This window comes from Tachyglossus aculeatus, chromosome 21 (genome assembly GCF_015852505.1).
Source record: "Tachyglossus aculeatus isolate mTacAcu1 chromosome 21, mTacAcu1.pri, whole genome shotgun sequence".
NCBI classification, from domain to species: domain Eukaryota; kingdom Metazoa; phylum Chordata; class Mammalia; order Monotremata; family Tachyglossidae; genus Tachyglossus; species Tachyglossus aculeatus.
The window spans coordinates 71,059,537-71,081,783 of record NC_052086.1 but is presented as its reverse complement, the minus strand read 5'-3'; the positions used below and the strand labels follow the sequence as shown (position 1 = coordinate 71,081,783).

Below are 22,247 nucleotides of genomic sequence, written 5' to 3'. Positions count from 1 at the left end.
TGAGTGCAAGAGAGCCAGAAAGAAAAAGAGGGACAGAGAGAATTAAAGAGAGAAACATACGGAGAGACAGAAATGGTGGGAGGGGAGGGAGAGATGGAGGAGGGAGAAAGGGAGCTTCAGAGATGGAGGGTGAGAGAGGGAGATACACAAATGGAGGGGGAAAGAGAGGGAGAGATGGAGTTGGAGGGGGAAAGAGGAGGTGGAGGGGGAGAGAGGGAGAGACAGATGGAGGTGGATGGATGGAGAGACAGGAATGGAGGAGGCAGGGGAGAGACAGAGATGAGGGAGAGAGGGACACAGAGATGGAGGTAGTGAGAGAGGGGGAGACAGATGAGAGAAAGATGGAGGGAGGGAGCAGGGACAGAGGGGTTGGAGGGGAAAGAAAAGCAGGGGCAGGCCAAGGGGCCCGGCCTCCGGTAAGCCAGCTCATTGTCAGCAGCTCCTCGGAAAGCAATAAATCTGTTTCTGCCACACATGTGCATTTTAACAACATGCACTTTAAAAGGAGTGGAAATTGTTCCCCTGGAGGGAGGGTGAACCCGGGATGGTTCTTCGCCTCTCAAAACAGAGTGCACTGGGGCAAACAGTACTGGCGAGAGATGGAGAAGGGAAGGGAAGTGGGGAGACCAAGGAGAAAAGGACAATAATCCTAGTATTTCTTGAAATTTTTGAAATTAAACTGGATAGCAACTAAGAGAAGAAAGAAACTGTCATGTAACAGCATCGTAAATATATGTCAAGCCAGCATTTTCTTCCCTCATGTACTTGAAATGCACTTTGGGAGGGACCCCCAACTCTAAGGCCTAAATGGTAAAGAACAGTGTGGCCTAGTAGAAAGAGCACGGGGAATCAGAAGACTTGGGTTGCGATCACGGTTCTGCCATTTTCCTGATGTGTAACCGTGGGCGAGTCACTTTTTTATGGTATTCGTTAAGCACTTACTCTGTGCCAGGCACTGTACTAAGCACTGGGGTAGATGCAAGCTAATCAGGTCAGACACAGTCCACATGAGGCTCGCAATCTTAATCCCCATTTTACGAGGTAACTGAGGCACAGAGAAGGGAAGTGACTTGCCCAAGGCCACACAGCAGACAAGTAGGGGAGCTGGAAGTAGAACCCAGGTCCTCTGCTCTACCCATTAGGCCATGCTGCTTCTCATACTTCATTTCTCTGTGCCTCCGCTTCCTCGACTGCAAAATAGAGATGCAATGCCCATTCCCCTTCCTACTTCGACTGTGCATTCCATGTAGGACAGGGACCGTGTCCAAAATGTTTAATTTATTATATGTACCCCAGCACTTCCTCTCAGGGTAGCACCAGAGAGTTTCCAGTACTCTACCAGTCCCAACTTTGGGAGGGAGAGTCCAGCAGAGGCCTACAAATTCCATTTCTACTTTGGGCAGTGGCTTGCGAGGGGGAGGTCAACCTCTATAAATCAAAACTCACCTAAGCCAGGCAGCAGCGGCACGGAAAAGAGTCGAGGGCAGACACTCAAGTTTTCCGTGCGGAAGGAGAAGATGGGAAACCACTTCCATATTTTGACCAAGAAAACTCCATGGATCCACTACCAGATCAACTGCAGATGGACATGGGGCGTTCTGGGAGAGATGCGTCCATGGCGTCGCCATGGGTCGGACGCGACTCGACGGCATATGACAGGACCCCAGCATTTAGAATAGTGATTGACACAAATTGAGCACTTAACCAATACCATTATTATCCTACTGGCTCAAAAGTTAATATTTCTCCCAAAGTGCCTAACCTATCACTAGAAAATACCCTTCCTCACTAAATGGTCGCGAATTGTGACTCATGGCAGAATGTATCTGTTTATAGGTTATATTGTACTCCTCCAAGCGTTTAGTACAGTGCTCTGCACACAGTAAGCGCCTAAGAAATACGGTTGACTGGCCGACTGACCCTTCTCAGTGAGGAAACGCCAACCCAGGTGTAAATTTGGTAACTCAAGGAAGACAACAGCTCTTCTCCAGCCACTAATGGCTTGGCTTCTAGACTGCGAGCCCACTGTTGGGTAGGGACCGTCTCTATATGTTGCCAACTTGGACTTCCCAAGTGCTTAGTACAGTGCTCTGCACACAGTAAGCGCTCAATAAATACGATCAATTGATTGATTGATTGATTGGCAGGGTTTCTGAAAGTCCACTAACTGATATGTGTTAAGTGAATTTGCTGTGAACCCACTGTTGGGTAGGGACTGTCTCTATATGTTGCCAACTTGTACTTCCCAAGCGCTTAGTACAGTGCTCTGCACACAGTAAGCGCTCAATAAATACGATTGATTGATTGATTGATTTAAAATGGAATCATTTCTAGGTTCTTCATTCAAAGAGTGCCAAATTTGGGGGATGGGAGATTTTTGTCTCTGCTCTTAAATGGGCTATTTCAGCGCTACCGTCTCAGCATTTATTTTGGTAAAAAGAGTTGTTAAAATCTCTGACCATTACCTATTACCTTTTCTTACTGACTTGATGTAATCTTCCAACTGTTTCAGTGGAGGCCATTTCTTTTCGTCAGGCCCTTAGCTACTCGAAGGCTAGCTATTTCTAGATTAGCTCTTTAGAAGGAAACCGAAATTTCACCAGATGGTTTTGGGTTTTCTCTTTTGAAACATCAATCAACCGTATTTATTTATTGACCGCTTCAAGTATGCGGAGCACTCTTCTAAGCACTTGGGAGAGTACAGTGTAACAGAGTTGGAAGACCCATTCCCTGCCCACAAGTCTAGAGGGGGAGACAGACATAAATATAAATAAATTATGGACCCGCACAGAAGTGGTGTAGGGTTGAGGGTGGGGTGAATAGAGGGTGTGAGTTCAAGTGCAAAGATGATGCTGAAGGGAATGGGAGAAGAGGAAATGAGGGCTTAGCCGGGGAAGGCCTCTTGGAGATGTGCTTTTAATCCATCCATCCATCGATTGTATTTATTGAGCACTGTGTGCGGAGCATTTACTAAGCACTTGGGAGAATTCAGTATGAGTTGGTAGACACGTTCCCTGCCCACAACAAGCTTACAGTCTAGAAGGGAGCTTACAGCCTACGGGGGAATTTAATAAAACTCTGAAAGTGGGGATTCTTTCTGTCAGATAAGAAGCAGCAGAAAATAGTGTGGCCTAGTGGAAAGAGCACAGGCCCGGGAATCAGAAGGACCTGGATTCTAATCCCTGACCGTCCACTTGTCTGCCGTGTGACCTTAGGCAAGTCACTTCACTTCTCTGTGCCTCAGCTACTTCATCTGCAACATGGGGATTAAGACTGTGAGCCCCGTGAGGGATACAGTTTGGGTCCAAACTGATTAGCTTGCATCTACCACAGCGTTTAGTTCGGTGCCTGACGTATAATAAGCACTTGAAAAATACCATGAAAAAATATGAAGGAGGAGGAAGTTCCAGACTAAAGACAGGACGCGGGTGAAGGGTCGGCAGTGAGATAGATGGAATTGACGTACAGTGAATGGGTTCATTCATTCATTCATTCATTCAATCGTATTTATTGAGTGCTTACTGTGTGCAGAGCACTGTACTAAGCGCTTGGGAAGTACAAGTTGGCAACATATAGAGACGGTCCCTACCCAACGGCAGGCTCACAGAAAATCAGGGAGGTAAGGTAGAAGGGGACAAGATGCTGAGTACGTGTTTTTATTTGAGGCAGATGTGGACGGGCAACCACTGGTTGTTCTTGAGGAGTGGGGAAACATGGACTAAATTGTTTTTTAGAAAAATGATCCGGGTAGCAGAGTGAAGTATGGCCTGGAGTAGCGAGACACAGGAGACAGGGAGGTCAGCAAGGAGCCAGATGCAGTAACCAGAGCAGGATAGGATAAGTGCTTTGATCAGTGTGGTAGCAGTTCGGGTGGAGAGGAAAGGGCAGCAACGTTGTAAAGGTGGACCCGACAGGATTTGGTGACATTGAATACGTGGGTTGGATGAGAATAACTCCAAGGTTATTGGCTTGTGAGACGGGGGATGGTGGTACTGTCTACAGTGGTGGGAAAGTCAGTGGGAGGGCAAGGTTTGGGTGGAAAGATGAGTAGTTCTGTTTTGGACATGTTAAGTTTGAGGTGTCGGTGGTACCTCCGGGTAGAAATGTCCTGAAGGCAGGAGGAAATCAGAGACTGCAGAGAAGGAGAAAGATCAGGGCGGCAGGAGGAAATTGGAGACTGCAGAGAAGGAGAAAGATCAGGGCTGGAGAAGTAGATTTGGGAATCATCGTCATATCGGAGGTATAATATTTGGGCTCGGTTTCAATTTGGTATAACAATTTCCAGTAAGAGATCAATGCCAGAGTCTGTGAATATTACAAATGAAGCATATTGGAATGGATGGTGTAAGGATTTTTGGTAAGGGATCTATGCAAGAGTCTGTGAATACCACAAATGAAGCGTGTTGGAATGGATAAGTCTCTTGCTTCATTTAAAAAAGAATCAAATATCTGTTTACCCTGATGCTGGTAACTTCCTTTGACTTTCGGGAATGTCAGATGGAACTTCAAAACATTTCACCCTTGTGTGTGTTTCAAGATTTCAGGATCTCAAAGGGTTTTCAGGGCTCCAGTGCATCGGCGCTTTTAACGGTGCTTGGCACATAGTAAGCGCTTAACAAATACCATCATCATCATCCCGTCCAAAATCTGCAAAAGTTGCTCTGACTTCATGTGACTACATCAATGCCATCCTTGCCATTGAATACATCTATTCTATGTATTTTATGTAAAATTCTGTAAAATCAATCATATTTATTGAGCGTTTACTGTGTGCAGAGCACTGTACTAAGTGCTTGGGAAGTCCAAGTTGGCAACATATAGAGACGGTCCCTACCCAACAGTGGGCTCACAGTCTAGAAGGGGGAGACAGAGAACAAAACCTAACATATTAACAAAATAAAATAAATAGAATAGATATGTACAAGTAAAATAAAATAAATAAATAAATAAATAAAATAAATATTGTAATAAATACGTACAAACATATATACATATATACAGGTGCTGCGGGGAAGGGAAAATGTATTTTGCAGACACTATTTGAATCTGAAAACTAAACTTTCTTGGAAGCATCATTTGTTGGGAGAGCTGGGGAGGAGTTCATTAGCAAGCCACTGTTGTTTCCTGTTAATACTGTCCCAAGCGCTTTGTACAGTGCTCTGCACATAGTAGGGGCTCAATAAATACCATTGATGATGATGATTATTATGGTATTTTTTTAAGCACTTACTATGTGCCATGAGCGCCGGGGTAGATAAAGGGTAATCAGGTTGTCCCATGTGGAGCTCACACTTTTAATCCCCATTTTCCAGATGAGGGAACTGAGGCACACAGAAATGAAGTGACTTGCCTAAGGTCACCCAGCAGACGTGGCGGAGGTGGGATTAGAACCCATGACCTCCGACTCCCAAGCCCGTGTTCTTTCCACTAAGCCACGCCGCGCTTAGTATGTATTGAGCACTCTTCTAAGGGCTGGGGTAGATACGAGTTTGTCAGTTTGGACAGTTGTCCTACATGGGACTCAGTCTAAGTAGGAGGGAGTAGGATTCGCTTAGTACAGTGCTCTGCACACAGTAAGCGCTCAATAAATACGATTGACTGATTTATTTATTGATTTAATACCTACTTTACGGTTGCTGGGCACACAGCAAGCACTCAATAAACGCGATCGAATGAACGAATGAAGTCCTGTTGGTTCAACCGCCACATCACACGCACAGTACATATCTGTCATTTATTTATATTAATGTCCGTCCCCCCTCTAGACTGTAAGTAAGCTCATTGTGGGCAGGAACTGCGTCTACCGGCGCTGTTTTATTGTACTCTCTCAAGCGCTTAGTTCAGTGCCCTGCACCCAGTAGGCGCTCAATAAATGCGATGGACAGAAGACTGCTTGAACGCTTGAAAGTTACAGGATACGTCTTCCTATTTTGAAATAAAAACTGACCTTTATCCAAAAACTAGTTAAACCAGCAGACATGTATGGGAGAGGCCTTTCCATAGCTCAGCTTTTCGTTGCATAACTGATAACCAATTGGAGGTTGAACAATGCAATCTTTTAAATGGGTAGATATGTTCTGGTTTCTTTTTTTAACTCAAAGCCTGTCCCTTCATGCCTGTTGCTTCACATTCCACGTAGAACAAAACAGCCTCTTTGTTAAAACGCAGAAAATTAAAAGGGCTATTTATTTCTACTTCAATCCCCAAAATTCACTGTTTTAAAAAAGCCCAAGAGGACATTTGTTGATTAAAAAAAAACCTATGCCCCAAAATTCAATTTCTAAAGCAATTTTAAAAAATAGCATTATCTATGAACAATTAGCTACAATATTGGAAAACCATCACTCTTCTGGAATTTTGGGTTAACTCCACTAGTCTTCTGGTTTTTTAACGCACTTTGGACTACTTTTTCTTTTCTTTAACCTTTTTAAATGGAGTTTCCCCAGTACATACATGTTTTTAGCTGAAAGAAGAGGCTTAATATAGTATGTCAGAGGGTATTTGGCTAAATATAGTCTTTTTCCAGAGGAAAGAGGTGAGAGGTAACCCAAAGCATTCTCATTTTCCATCAGTTCTGAGTCCTAGAAAATGGATGCTTTCAAAGACTTAAGCTTTCGGTCAAACCCGGTTAAAGATAGATGATGAGGTTAGGAATTATAGGATTTATTCAGAAGAAAACAGACATTAGCTACAGATGTTCCAGATACTTAAAAAAGCACTGCGGAATACATTTATATGAACTGTTGCTCTATTTTGGTAATTAAGTCATTTCATCTATGTATAAAATGTAAACTGTCATCTGTTCGAGCTCCTGGCGGCGTGTTTATCCTCACCGCTAGAACCTGCCGATCTCCCTTGTTCCGGAATGTTTCCTAAAATGTAAAAGGCACAGCGTTGATGTTAATTATAAACGGAGTCAGCGGTGGCAGAAAGGCATCTCCATATAAATTTTACTAACACCACCACTTCCATTTATAAACCTGATGAGCAATGGAGTTTGGCCTACGAGGAGGAAGTCATACGGGCTTTCCTCTTTCCCTCCACTTCCCCTTATTTTCAACTCAAAATCATTCTTTCCTTATGATATTAGAATTAGAAATGTCATGAAGGATGACAGGCTGGGTCTAATTCTACAGTGTTTTTTAGGCATAAAACCACATATGATGAATGGAAATGAACTCTTCCACCTTGTAACCTCCCCAGTGCTTAGAACAGTGTGTTGCACATAGTAAGCGCTTAACAAATACCGTTATTATTATTACTGAAAGGAATAAGGTTCTAAGGGAAAACCTTATGCAGGGTGTCTTCCTCAATTTTTTTTTAATGGTATTTGTTAAGCACTTACCACGTGGCAGGCACTGTGCTAAGCGCTGGGGTAGATACAGGATAATCAGGTTGGTCACAATCCCCGTCCCACCTAGGGCCCACAGTTTTAATCCCCATTTCTACAGATAGGTAACGAAGGCACAGAGAACTCAAGTGACTTGCCCCAGGTCACACAGCAGACGAGTGGCAGAGCCGGGATTAGAACCCACGGCCTTGTGCCGCCCACAACAAGGGTCTATCACAGCAGGCAACGCTGTTTCTCAGGGATAAAATTCACTGTTATTTATGGGAAAAGCCATTTTCCATCGAAAAATATCGATTTCCTTGCACCCTCTTGTGGTGTGAAGAAAAGTGCTATGACTTTTAAAAGGAGATTTTAATCTCGTTATAAGGAAATACGAGCAAAAAGAAGTCATAATATTTTACAGGACATGTAATTACCATCTTTGCATTATTGGGAAGCCCGCTTAAAAAGAGAAATTTCTGCTTGGATCAATTTCACTCATTTTCCCTTATGACAAACAGGAAGATATAATGTAACATCAAGGGCAATCCAAAAATGAAAAATAATTCAACATAAAGAACGGAAAGTACCACAAACCAAGAACAGTAATGGGGAAAGATAGATGGCATGGATATATAGTAAAGATAGGTTCTTTAATTTTAATGTGCTTTTCTCCTGAAACAAAAACTTCAAAATTAAAAATAGTTAATGGGGGGAGAGGAAGGGAGAAGGCAAAAAAGGTAATTCGGCAATTCAAATGAAAAAATAGGAAACTATCGTTCCAGGAGGTGAGAGGGGAGAGGAGGCTTTGGAGTGAGAGGTCGTGGGTTCTAATCCTACTCCCGCCACTTGTCTGCCGTGTGACTCTGGGCAAGTCACTTAACTTCTCGGTGCCTCAGCTACCTCATTTGTAAAAGGGGGATGAAGACTGTGAGCCCCACGTGGGACAACCTGATTACCCTGTGTCTACCCCAGTGCTTAGAACAGTGCTTGGCACGTAGTAAGCGCTTAACAAATACCATAATTATTATTATTATTATTAATAAGAAATGGAGCCAGACTGCTAGAAAAATAAAGCAACATTTTGGCATAAGGATTTGGATTGTTCCCACTCTAAGTACAAGTTCAGGCAGTTCATATTAGCATTTGACATCAGAATATCCTGGCTTTTTAAGCCACTGGATTCTAGATTTTCACATTTCTCTCTACAGCTGATCTTGAGCTTTAGGCAATTTCACTCTACAATAAAAAAAAATTCACTGTCTTATACAATGAGAATACACTTTTTTACTTTTAGCAAATTATAGAAAACTAATGCCACAGTCATAGGCCATTGACCGACAATGGAAGTGTGTTCTACTTTACAGTCCACATTGGTGGTTTTTACAACTACAGAGTTTTAGAAACCTCTGTCATCTATTAAAAAAATATCTACTGCCGGGATTATTTGCATGCTGCACTTTCTAATCAGAATTTTTTGCCTGATTCTATACACTTTCTTGAATGTGTATATTATACCCCAAAATCTATGAGTTTTCCTGCTAGTCATTTCCTGCATGGGGATCTGGGAAATGATAGGGAATGAAATGCAACTATGACTCAAGAGAGTTGAGAAAAAACTGATTGGTCCGAGGACTAAAATGCATAACGCAGGGAGTTTTGGGTGGGAATAACGGTCAAATTGGCATGTAAAACATAAATCTCCTGAAAAAAAAGATCCATACCCATTTGATTTCTTTCACTGGGTGGTCTGCCGACATTTTGTCTTGGAAGTTGAAGTGAAGATCCTTTCAAATATGCATTTTGGATGCCTTCTTTATCACTCCCATGCAAGAACTGGGCTATAATTCCATATAAGAGAGGTCTGATGCAATAAGAAAATAAAAACAATCAATAAAAGAGGGACATACTGTACAAAGATTACGAAGAAACACATAATACTTAAAAGGATAATCCTGGAATTCAAAGGAGCCACAGGCCCAACCTAATTCTTAGGCTCACTAAAACCTTTTTTGGTCGAAATGTCTTGCAGTCTTTCCATGTTTTTATACAACAGAAGTTAGTATCATTTTGATGCCGTAGGAAAAAATGTAGATTAGACATTTTACCAATTTATATCACATTTTAACCCAAGACCTCCCGTGGTCTCAGTTTCCTGGAGAAGCGGTGTGGCCTAGTAGAAAGTCAGGAAAATCAGTGGGAGTCAGAGGACTTGGGTTCTGATCCCATCTCTTAGTACAGGCGCTTAGTACAGTGCTCTGCACACAGTAAGCGCTCAATAAATATGATTGAATGAATGAATCTCTGCTATTTGCCTGCTCTTTAACCTGGGGCAAATCTCTTAATTTCACTATGCCTCAGTCACCTCGTCTGTGAAGCGCAGGTTAAATACCCGCTCTCCCTTCTTCTCAGACTGTGAAGCCCACGTGGGACAGAGACTGTATCAATCAATCAGTGGTATTTATTGAGCGCCTACTGTGATGATGATGACGGCATTTGTTAAGCGCTTACTATGTGCAAAGCACTGTTCTAGGAGCTTGGGCGAGCACAATGCAACAGAATTAGCAGACATACCGAGCTCACAGTCTACAGTCTCTCTGACCTGCTTATCTTGTCTACACTTCAGCGCTTAGTACAGTGCTTGGCACATGGTAAGTGCTCAACTTGTACTTCCCAAGCGCTTAGTACAGTGCTCTGCACACAGTAAGCGCTCAATAAATACGATTGAATGAATGAATGCTCAACAGATACCATAATGAATTAAATAACTAGAGCCGGGACTCTCCCAAGCACTTCGGGCAGTGCTCTGCATACAGGGACCGTCTTCTATATGTTGCTGAATTGTACTTCCTAAGTGCTTAGTATAGTGCTCTGCACTCAGTAAGTGCTCAATAAATACGATTGAATGAATGAATGCTCAACAGATACCACAATGAATTAAATAACTAGAGCTGGGACTCTCCCAAGTGCTTCGGGCAGTGCTGTGCATACAGGGACCGTCTTCTATATGTTGCTGAATTGTACTTCCTAAGTGCTTAGTACAGTGCTCTGCACTCAGTAAGCGCTCAATAAATACAATTGAATGAATGAATGCTCAACATATACCATAATGAATTAAATAACTAGAGCCGGGACTCTCCCAAGCGCTTCAGGCAGTGCTCTGCATACAGGGACCGTCTTCTATATGTTGCTGAATTGTACTTCCCAAGCGCTTAGTACAGTGCTCTGCACACAGTAAGCGCTCAATAAATACAACTGAATGAATGAATGATGAGGGCTAGCATGTATACAGCCCTGCCCCACATTGGGCCCACAGTTCTCAATCCCCGCTTCGCAGATGAGGGAACTGAGGCCCAATGAAGGGGCTTGCCCAAGGTCACACTGCAGACCAGGCATGATTGGAACCCAGGACCTTCCCACTCCCGGGCCCCTCTTAAAAATCCCCTGGGTTCCCAGACCGATTCCCCTTTTTCCTCTCCTCCCCATCCCCCCCGCCCTACCTCCTTCCCCTCCCCACAGTACCTTTATATATGTTTGTACAGATTTGTTACTCTACTTATTTTACTTCTACGTATTTCCTATTCTATTTATTTTGTTAATGATGCACACCTAGCTTTAATTCTATTTGTTCTGACAACTTGACACCTGTCCACGTGTCTTGTTGTCTGTCTCCCCCTTCTAGACTGTGAGCCCGCTGTTGGGTAGGGACCGTCTCTCTGTTGCCAACTTGGACTTCCCAAGCGCTCAGTCCGGTGCTCTGCACACAGTAAGCGCTCAATAAATACGATTGATTGAATGAATGAATGAGTGAACCATGAAATGGTATTAAGGGGCTGTCGCAGGGCTACCCGGGAGAGGGGAGGATGTCCCACTGTGTGGAGGCCCGGGAAGCCAGGCTATTTGATCCATTTCTCCCAGCACCCTCCCTCCCTGTCCCACCTTTAGGGTGGCAGTTCTGGACACTGGTGATCACCATCATCATCAATCGCATTTATTGAGCGCTTACTATGTGCAGAGCACTGTACTAAGCGCTTGGGAAGTACAAATTGGCAACATATAGAGACAGTCCCTACCCAACAGTGGGCTCACGTCTCTGCCAACTGCGCAGGGGGCCAAAAGAATATTGGCTGGAGGGAGGGAGGGGGGCAGATGGGTTTGAATTGACGATGTGGCTCTGTCGGTGTGGCAGCCGCTCCTGAAACACCACCAAGGGAGCTGGAATGACCTGCACTGGCTCCCTGAATCCCTCGCCACCCCCAGAAGTGGAATAAGGAAAGAAGTGCTGAAGGATTGACTGGAAATAGGAAGTTCAGTCGCTCCCAGCTCCCTTCCGGATCTGTAGTGGTGCAGGAGCCCCGGGGACCTGGAAACGGCAGGAGTCGATATGGTCAGGATCACACCGACTCCTACTTGGCCTTTTTCATTCATTCATTCAATCGTATTTATCGAGCGCTTACTGTGTGCAGAGCACACAGGGAAGTCCAAGTTGGCAACGTAGAGAGACGGTCCCTACCCAACAGCGGGCTCACGGTCTAGAAGGGGGAGACAGACAACAAAACCAGAAATATAAACCAAATAAAATAAATAGAATAAATATGTACAAACATATATACATATATACAGGTGATGTGGGGAGGGGAAGGAGGTAAGGCAGGAGGGATGGGGAGGGAGGGGGAGAGGAAGGAGGGGGCTATAATTAACTACTTCCTCCACATAATAATAATAATAATGATGGCATTTATTAAGCACTTACTATGTGCAGAGCACTTTTCTAAGCACTGGGGAAGTTACAAGGTGATTGGGTTGTCCCATGTGAGGCTCACGGTCTTCACCCCCATTTTGCAGATGAGGTAATTGAGGCACAGAGAATAATAATAATGGCATTTATTAAGTACTTACAATGTGCAAAGCACTGTTCTAAGCGCTGGGGAAATTACAAGGTGATCAGGTTGTCCCACAGGGGGCTCACAGTCTTCATCCCCATTTTGCAGATGAGGTCACTGAGGCCCAGGGAAGTTAAGTGACTTGCCCAAAGTCACACAGCTGACAAGTGGCGGAGCCGGGACTTGAACCCATGACCTCCGACTCCAAAGCCAGGGCTCTTTCCACTGAGCCACGCTGCACATAGAATACTATAATAATAATAATAATCATGATGGCATTTATTAAGTGCCTATGTGCAAAGCGCTGTTCTAAGCGCTGGGGAGGTTACAAGGTGATCAGGCTGTCCCATAATAATAATAATAATGATGGCATTTATTAAGCGCTTACTATGTGCAAAGCACTGTTCTAAGCGCTGGGGAGGTTACAAGGTGATCAGGTTGTCCCGCGTGGGGCTCACAGTCTCAATCCCCATTTTACAGAGGAGGGAACTGAGGCCCAGAGAAGTGAAGTGACTTGCCCAAAGCCACACAGCTGACAAGTGGCGGAACCGGGACTTGAACTCTGACTCCAAAGCCCGGGCTTTTTCCACTGAGCCACGCGGCTCCTCAAGGGAAAGTCTATAGGGCAAGGTCAGAAATCTAGACCTCGGAAATCTGGAATATTTTACAAGAGTTTAAGAAATAACTTGATGCTTGCTTTTGGTCTTCTCTGGCTCCCTTCCTTTGCTCTGTCCTTCTCCGAAGCGGCGGTTACTAATAACTCTTTTCCCCCACTCCCTTTTCCTTTCAGAAACGAGTACTGCTGTTGTTTGCATTAAGAAAGAACACTGCTTGTTCTCACTTGCTTTTGTCCAATTAAAACCAAAACCCTAATGGAAAAAAAAAAAAAACCTAGCGGAATGACAATTTTAGTAGGCTGTTCTACTGTTCTGGAAAACGCATTATTCAGAAATCCCCCAAAATAAAAAACACAGAAACTCTAGCACTGTCCAGGCTACAAAGCGTTCCAGACCTTTCGGTTGTTTGAGATGCAAAAATTATTTAACAGCTAGTTTCTCATTAGCATCACACATAAAATTATACTTCTTCAAAACACGGAAAATTTTGGCTCTTAAACCGAGGGTGTCGTCAACTTCCTGATCAAATTGTTACTTTTGGCTGTATTAGAATTCTCTGCATTGGAAACTATTATTTCAACAGTGGTCTAATGTGGAGGTAGACTAAACTCACTTCAGAAAACTGGAATTGATAGCAAAATGCTTCTCTTTAATAAAACATTAGTACGATTTTTAAAAAAATATATATACGGTTACCTCTGGATAGATCAGTTCTGATGGCATAATTCATCCATGATAACTTGATTACTCTTCAAAACTGGGGATGTGAACACTTTTACTAAAAGGTAATTTTATTGCTGAATGATGCATTCAGCAAAATAATCATTCAGGAGAAAAAGCTTTGTTTAAAAAATGGAAATACAGCTGGCAATTCTTCGATTCCTTTTCCTTTCAGAAGATTAATACCTTTATGGTTCTCAGAACATGTTTCTACAAGCTCACAAGAGACACAGAGCTACAAAATATTCAACCTATATATATACACACACACGATACATATTTTTTTACATAGGGCGTAGTTCCTAGATAAATCTTTAACTTACTTGCACAGATACAAGTTTTGCGCCACACAACTAATTTTCAGAAAATGAATCTCTTTATTTCACAATTTTTTTTAATGAAAATCTCTAATAAATGATATAGGAAAGCTGCATTTTATGGGCAGGAAATGTGTCTCCTAATTCTGTTGTATTTTACTGTTCCAAGCACCTAGAACATTGCCCTGTGCATAGTAAGTGCTTAATAAATACCAGTGATTGACTGATTGATTAATCCTGGGAAATGAAGTGTTGGAGAGGCATAGCTCAACACTTTCAAAAATGCCTGAATGAATGTATTCTGATTTAAGTGATTTTTTTTTGCCAAACGAGTGGTTTGAAATATTATTCTACCTGCATAAATGTTCCAGGAAACAATTCCAATTTATAGCAAATAAAGAAAAAGAAGAGAAGCAGTTGGTCTGGGAAATTTTAGCAAGAACTATGTGGTTGTCTTACAACTGGTTTGCTACGACAGTTGGAAACAAATATTTCCATTTTGGAAGTTTATGATGAAATAACTTTTGTTGACAACTAAATACTGATGGCATTTGTTAAGCGCTTACTATGTGCCAAGCACTGTTCTAAAACAAATGAATAATTTGGAAAATCCTTGTCGGTGCAGATGACGTGTGCTTTGAATATATAAAAATGAAAAAACCTCTGAAATATTGTCTTACATATCTTTCCCAGTTGGATCTTCAACCGCATTTAATTCATTGATGAGAAATTGTCTATCCAGTGGAACTAGGGGTTGACCAGATTCTGAAAAGCAAAGTAGGCACTGTTTTTACTAAGTCCTTAACTAAAAAGGTACAAATACGATTCTGAAAATGGTCTGTTTCACGACACTCAGGCTTTATCATTTTACGAGCATTAGGAAACACACAACCCTGTGTAATTAAACAAAACGTTTTGTTTCCTAAAACCATATATTAAGCCTACTCTCTAAAAGAACGGATACTAAAAATACCATTAAATTCATAAACATATTTGCTCATACATAAGCATTCACTCATTCAATCTCTGTAGCGCTCTGCACACAGTAAGCGCTCAATAAATACGATTGAATGAATGAATGAGTGGGCGATTAATGTAAACATGTATTTTTTTTAGCCTTTGAAACACGGTCATTATGTTTACCCAACCTCACTTAATAAACGATAAGGAATTTGATTCTCTCCACAGTATCCTCTTCACTCTTTAGTTCATGTCTCCCTTGCATTCCTTATAATCGTTTTATAATGTTACGTGTTAGATTGTGAGCTTCTGGAGGGCAGGGATCAAGTCTACCAACTCTACTGTACGACACTCTCTCAAATGTTCTGCGCATAGTAAGTGCTCAATAAATCCCACTGATTGATTTTAATTTACTGTCAAATTACATGAGAAATTAATAGAACAAGGTAATGCAATGTTTCGACTTGGAATCTTTCTTATAGTTAAGTTACCCTACCTGCAAGACTGACCCATCTTGGACTACATACCAGGGTTCATCCTGATACACGTGTTAAAAACAGCTAGCACCTTCAGGGAAACCACCTCCATTCTTTCCACATAAAAGGGACAAAGTGGGATATTGAACCTAATGACACGGTTTTCCAGAATTGGTTTAGGAAAATCAAATATCGAAAAACACTTAAATTCTTCCATTAACACTGCTAATTTAATTTGTAGCTAATATATACATATATATATATATATATTCATGTACAATATATATCCTTTGATCTCATTTTAACACAGCATTTAGAATCCAAAAGCGTTTTTACTGTCGGAGAGGAGGAATACAGTGGGTTCCACTAAAACGGGATATAATAATAATAATAATAGCATTTATTAAGTGCTTACTGTGTGCAAAGCACTGTTCTAAGCACTGGGGAGGTTACAAGGTGATCAGGTTGTCCCACAGGGGCGTTCACAGTCTTAATCCCCATTTTACAGATGAGGGAACTGAGGCCCAGAGAAGTGAAGTGACTTGCCCAAAGTCACACAGCTGGCAATTGGCAGAGCCAGGATTTGAACCCGATATACTTGAATTCAAACTTGCTTTTCTCAGCTAAAATGTCGGTCATCTACCAACTCTACCAACTCTGTTATACCAGCACTTAGAACAGTGTTTGGCACATAGTAAGGGCTTAACAAATGCCATTATTATTATTATTATAATACTGAGCTCCCCCCAAGCGCTCAATAAATACAATTGATTGACTGCATAATCAGACTTGGAGTTTGTTCATTGTTGAGTCTGGGCACCTGTTTTTAAAGCAGTGTGGGCTTCCCCTCACAGCTCTGCTTCCCTGGAGCTAAGCCTCAGGAAGTTAAATTTAAATCGAACAGGAGCGATGAAACCTAGCAGAGGGCTGCTGCTATAGAGGGGGAATCCTCAGGGTAGCTCACACTTTTTGAACTCTCACACTTTTTGAACTCAGGGCTGAGCCAGGAATAGCAGCAGCTCAGTAACTACTTGAGGTGTCTGCAAAGGGAAACTGGGGGAAGATAAAATGCTCAAAAGGGGCCAATGCTACACTAGCCCTCTCGGTAATCAACTGATCCATCAGTGGTATTGATTGATGTGCAGAACACTGAATTAATAACTTGGAAAAGTACAGTAGCGTTGGTAGACACGCTCCAAAACGTCTAATAAAAAGGATCTCACTGTTTTTTTTTTTAATCTAAAGTTTTCTACACGTGATGAAACGGCTAAGATGCTTTTGCTGGGCTAGGGAGAGAAACCAAGAGTGTTGTCGCCAAGTAACCCTTGTGACAATGTTTGGTAATTTGAGTGTCTGTTCGATCGTTGTCCTCTCCCAAGTGCTTAGTACAGTGCTCTGCTCAAGTAAGCGCTTAATAAATTCATTCAGTTCATTCAACCGTATTGATTGAGTGCTTACTGTGTGCAGAGCACTGAACTAATAGCTTGGAAAAGCATAGCGTTGGTAGACACACTCAAAAACGTTTAACAAAAAGGATCTCGTTTTTTTTTTTAATCTAAATTTTTCTATACGTGATGAAGCAGCTAAGATGCTTTTGCTGGGCTAGGGAGAAAAACCAAGTGTGTTGTCACCAAGTAACCCTGGTGACAACGTTTGGTAATTTGAGTGTCTGTTCGATCGTTGTCCTCTCCCAAGTGCTTAGTACAATGCTCTGCTCAAGTAAGTGCTTAATAAATTCATTCAGTTCATTCAATCGTATTGATTGAGTGCTTACTGTGTGCAGAGCACTGAACTAATAGCTTGGACAAGCACAATAGCGTTGGTAGACACACTCCAAAACGTCTAATAAAAAGGATCCTACTGTTTTTTTAAAATCTAAAGTTTTCTATACATGATGAAACAGCTAAGATGCTTTTGCTGGGCTAGGGAGAGAAACCAAGAGTGGTGTCTCCAAGTAACCCTTGTGACAATGTTTGGTAATTTGAGTGTCTGTTCGATCGTTGTCCTCTCCCAAGTGCTTAGTACAGTGCTCTGCTCAAGTAAGCGCTTAATAAATTCATTCAGTTCATTCAATCGTATTGATTGAGTGCTTACTGTGTGTAGAGCACTGAACTAATATCTTGGAAAAGTACAATAGCATTGGTAGACACACTCCAAAACGTCTAATAAAAAGGATCCTACTGTTTTTTTAAATCTAATGTTTTCTATACATGATGAAACGGCTAGGATGCTTTTGCTGGGCTATAGGGAGAGAAACCAAGAGTGGTGTCTCCAAGTAACCCTTGTGACAATGCTTGGTAATTTGAGTGTCTGTTAGATCACTGTCCTCTCCCAACTGCTTAGTACAATGCTCTGCTCAAGTAAGCGCTTAATAAATTCATTCAATTCATTCAGTCGTATTGATTGAGTGCTTACTGTGTGCAGAGCACTGAACTAATAGCTTGGAAAAGCACAATAGCGTTGGTAGACACACTCCAAAACGTCTAATAAAAAGGATCCTACTGTTTTTTTTTAATCTAAAATTTTCTATATGTGATGAAACGGCTAAGATGCTTTTGCTGGGCTAGGGAGAGAAACCAAGAGTGTTGTCTCCAAGTAACCCTTGTGACAATGTTTGGTAATTTGAGTAAACAAGGTAAATCACCTTCTGTTTTTAGGAAGGTGTCACCACGTTTAGGAAAGCTGAAGTCCGGCAGCCAGCTAATGCTTACCTGCTGTAAGGACCGATGCTGTGTACTTATATTTGTTGAATTCCAAGTACTCACGAATTAGTTCATTGATTAAGAGGTTTTCATGAGACAGTGGTGGCCGCGGTTCACTTTGATCATCGAGTGCGTTAAAAACTTCGGCTCGTATCCTCGCTTTCAGGTGTCCTAAAACTCCTCTTTTCTCTAAGGTATCCTTTAAAACTATTAAAACAAAAAAGAGGGGGAAAAAAGTAAAATATATAAACAGTTCAGGATCAAAGAGCACCACCTTTCCGGGGTTTGGCTCTAAAAGTAGCTGACGGCTTTCCTCTCTCTCTTCCTTTTCCCATTTTTTTCCTGGATCATCGTCTTCCCAGTGCTTTTTTCATTATTTCTTTCGGTCGTATTTATTGAGCGCTTACTGTGGACTTTCCTGCGCACCTCCAACGAATCAGACCCCTCGAGTGAAGATGCCACAACTTGCAGTTGTGTTTCGGATTTTCAGCAACCAAATCCCGGGGAAGATCAGGGGCGCTGGTTGGGCCACAGTTTCCCAGTTTCCCGGACACTGATCCGGAGCTGGGCGGATGGGAAGGGAAGCCGTGACCTTAGCTCCTTCTGAGGTCTTGGGGCAGAAAAAAGGCCGGACAGGCCCAGCGAAGGACAGGTTTCCGACCGTGTAGATGTGGATTCCCAGGCCCGTCTTTATCCACTAGGCCATACTGCTGCTCCCAGCAGGTCTTCCAACTCCTGCTTGCAAGCATGGAATCCGCCCTATCCCAGGGATTCATTTCATTCAGTTGTATTGATTGAGAGCTCACTGTGGGCAGTACATGAAAATTGAAAGTGTATAATTAAAATAAATAGAGTTTTGTACCCAGTAGGACACGGGTGGCCAAGTGATGGCTTCCCTGGGAATCGCGGGGCCAAGAATCGTGTCCCTCTGCCCCGTCATCTCTTTGTTTTTTCCCTAGGGACGAAACAGACGTGAGGAGGTGGAAAAGGCGGGTGTTGGGCCCATCTAGTCCAAACGCTCTAAATGTGGACGGAAAATGAATTCATTCATTCATTCATTCATTCATTCATTCAATCGTATTTATTGAGTGCTTACTGTACTAAGCGCTTGGGAAGTACAACTTGGCAACATAGAGAGACGTTCCCTTTCATTCATTCATTCATTTATTTATTTATTTTACTTGTACATATCTATTCTATTTATTTTATTTTGTTAGTACGTTTGGTTTTGTTCTCTGGCTCCCCTTTAGACTGTGAGCCCACTGTTGGGTAGGGACTGTCTCTATATGTTGCCAACTTGTACTTCCCAAGCGCTTAGTACAGTGCTCTGCACACAGTAAGCGCTCAATAAATACGATTGATGATGATTCATTCAGTCGTATTTATTAAGCGCTTACTATGTTCTTACTTCAGAGTCCTGGCAAAGGCTCTCAACTGCCAAGGAAGCGTCTTGGCCACCTCTGACGCATTGCCTCTGCTGAAATCTATCGTGGACCGCATCCCATTTGTACTTCCCAAGCGCTTAGTACAGTGCTCTGCACACAGTGAGCGCTCAATAAATACAATTGAAGAAGAAGAAGGGGAGTCCGACACAACAGAGTTGGTAGCAAAGATCGATCAGTCGTGACTGTGAGCCCACTGTTGGGTAGGAACCATCTCTATATGTTGCCAACTTGTATTTCCCCAAGCAGGTTGTCTCACGTGGGGCTCACAGTCTTCATCCCCATGATGAGGATGGTATTTGTTAAGCGCTCAACAAATACCAATATTATTATTATAAAGTAGAGAAGCAGCGTGGCTCAGTGGAAAGAGCCCGGGCCCTTAGTACAGTGCTCAGCACCCAGTAAGCGCTCAATAAATACGATTGATTGAATGAATGAATGTCCACATGTTTTGTTTTGTCGTCTGTCTCCCCCTTCTAGACTGTGAGCCCGCTGTTGGGTAGGGACCGTCTCTCTATGTTGCCAACTTGGACTTCCCAAGCGCTTAGGACAGTGACCAGCACACAGTAAGCGCTCAATAAATACGACTGAATGAACGAATGAATGAATGTCCACATGTTTTGTTTCGTTGTCTGTCTCCCCCTTCTAGACTGTGAGCCCTCTGTTGGGTAGGGACAGTCTCTATATGTTGCCAACTTGGACTTCCTAAGCACTTAGGACAGTGCTCAGCACACAGTAAGCGCTCAATAAATACGACTGAATTAATGAATGTCCACATGTTTTGTTGTCTGTCTCTCCCTTCTAGACTGCGAGCCCACTGTTGGGTAGGGACCGTCTCTATAGGTTGCCAATCTGGACTTCCCAAGCGCTTAGTACAGTGCTCGGCACACAGTAGGCGCTCAATAAATTCATTCATTCATTCATTCAATCGTATTTATTGAGCGCTTACTGTACTAATTGTTATCGACAAGTAGGGTGCAAAAGAGGTTAACTCGGTGTAAATCGGCCGCAGGGTTCTTGTACCCAGGGTGGTGACACAGATAGGAAAAATGACTCGGAGACATGAGTTCAGATAGAGCAGTAAAGAAGGAAAGCGGCTACCTGCCCGTTCACCTCCCGGGAGAGGTACGAGTGACAAGCAGCCCTGATCCCAATATCACTGTGTCTTTTATTGAGTTACAGCAACATGGGAGCGGAGCATTTGGGAATTTCAGGAATCCAATTAGGACCGGCAGGATGTTACAAATTCTCTTTGTTCTCCGTTCCTACGGCCTTGTGCAAGGTGCTGTTATTTGCCCTATGGCCTTGCATAGATAGGTCTGTACATTCTCGTGAATAGGGAGGTAAATTCTCGTTAATAGGGACGTAAATTCTCGTTATCTTCGGATGGGTGTTCCTTGATGGCCTTGAAGGCATCTGTCGCAGACTTGTTCTCTCAGCCTGTACAAATGGAGCGTTACCGTCAGCATGCACAAAATGGAGTCAGTCATGTCAAGTCCGCTGGTGGACAACACTAAGCGCTTGGGAAGTCCAAGTTAGCAACATAGACGGTCCCTTTCATTCATTCATTCAATCATATTTATCGGGCGCTTACTGTGTGCAGAGCACTGTACTAAGCGCTTGGGAAGTCCAAGTCGGCAACATCTGGAGACGGTCCCTACCCAACAGCGGGCTCACAGTCTAGAAGGGGGGGACAGACAACAAAACAACACATATTAACAAAATAAAATAAATAGAATAGACATGGACAAGTAAAATAAATACAATTGAGTGTATGAATTCATGTGAAGGCGGTTGTTATGGCAACCAGAAGAGGGCAACTTAGGCCCTTTTTTCCTGAGAGGAAGTTGGTCTGGGCCCTCCGTGACCCCGTGACCCCGTGACCCCTGCCGGTGACCTCTACCTGCTTTCAGCTCGGCGACGGACGCCATTTTCCAACGGCCGGCGGGGGCGGCCGCCGCGCTGTGCGCATGTGCCGCCCGGCCCCGCCGCCCTTCGCGACGCGGAACGGGCCCCGCCGGCCACCGTACCGGCGCGCTACCGGGTAGCCCCGCTAGGGGGCGCTTGGCTGAGCCCTGGAGTCAATATCCACTCTTCATTCATTCATTCATTCATTCATTCATTCATTCAATTGTATTTATTGAGCGCTTACTGTGTGCAGAGCACTGTACTAAGCGCTTGGGAAGGACAATTTGGCAACACCTAGAGACGGTCCCTACCCCACAGTGGGCTCACAGTCTAGAAGGGGGAGACAGACAACAAAACAAAACATATTAACAGAATAAAACAGAATAAATATGTACAAGGAAAATAAATAGAGTAATAAATACGTACAAACATGTATACATTTTTACATATACATACATGTATACATATATACATTTATTGAGCGCTTACTGTGTGCACAGCACTGTATGAAGCGCTTGGGAAGTACAAGTGGCAACATACAAGCTAGCAGCAATAATAATAATAATAATGATGGTATTTAATAATAATAATGTAATAATAATAAGGGTGTTGGTTAAGCGCTTAGTAGGTGCCAGGCACTATACTAAGCGGTGGAGTGGATGCAAGCAAATAATGATAATAAGGATAATAAAGATAATAATGATAATAATAATACATCATAATCGTATTTGTTAAGCACTTACTAGGTGCCAGGCACTATACTAAGCGCCAGAGTGGATGCAAGCAAATAATGATAATAAGGATAATAAAGATAATGATGATAATAATAATACGTAGTAATCGTATTTGTTAAGCGCTTACTAGGTGCCAGGCACTATACTAAGCGCCAGAG

At 42.8% G+C, this 22,247-nt stretch overlaps 1 protein-coding gene across 1 annotated transcript; it reads right to left on the bottom strand.

Annotated features, from left to right (window-relative positions):
* Nucleotides 1-6,644: 6,644 nt before the first annotated feature.
* On the bottom strand, nt 6,645-21,414 carry CEP20 (centrosomal protein 20). The gene is made up of 5 exons (XM_038763359.1): nt 21,351-21,414; nt 18,015-18,212; nt 14,548-14,632; nt 9,055-9,194; nt 6,645-6,872 (listed from the first exon to the last, which is right to left on the bottom strand). The coding sequence occupies exons 1-5, from the start codon at nt 21,376-21,378 to the stop codon at nt 6,796-6,798; spliced, it is 528 nt and encodes a 175-aa protein (XP_038619287.1). The 5' UTR covers nt 21,379-21,414; the 3' UTR covers nt 6,645-6,795.
* Between the last annotated feature and the right edge of the window lie 833 nt (nt 21,415-22,247).

Coding starts and splice junctions, on each gene's coding strand:
- CEP20 (XM_038763359.1), bottom strand. CDS start 21,378: ATGGCGTCCGTCGCCGAGCTGAAAGCAG. Junction 18,213..21,350: donor CGTCGCCGAGCTGAAAGCAG/GTAGAGGTCACC, acceptor TTGTTTTAATAG/TTTTAAAGGATACCTTAGAG. Junction 14,633..18,014: donor AGCATCGGTCCTTACAGCAG/GTAAGCATTAGC, acceptor TTTGCTTTTCAG/AATCTGGTCAACCCCTAGTT.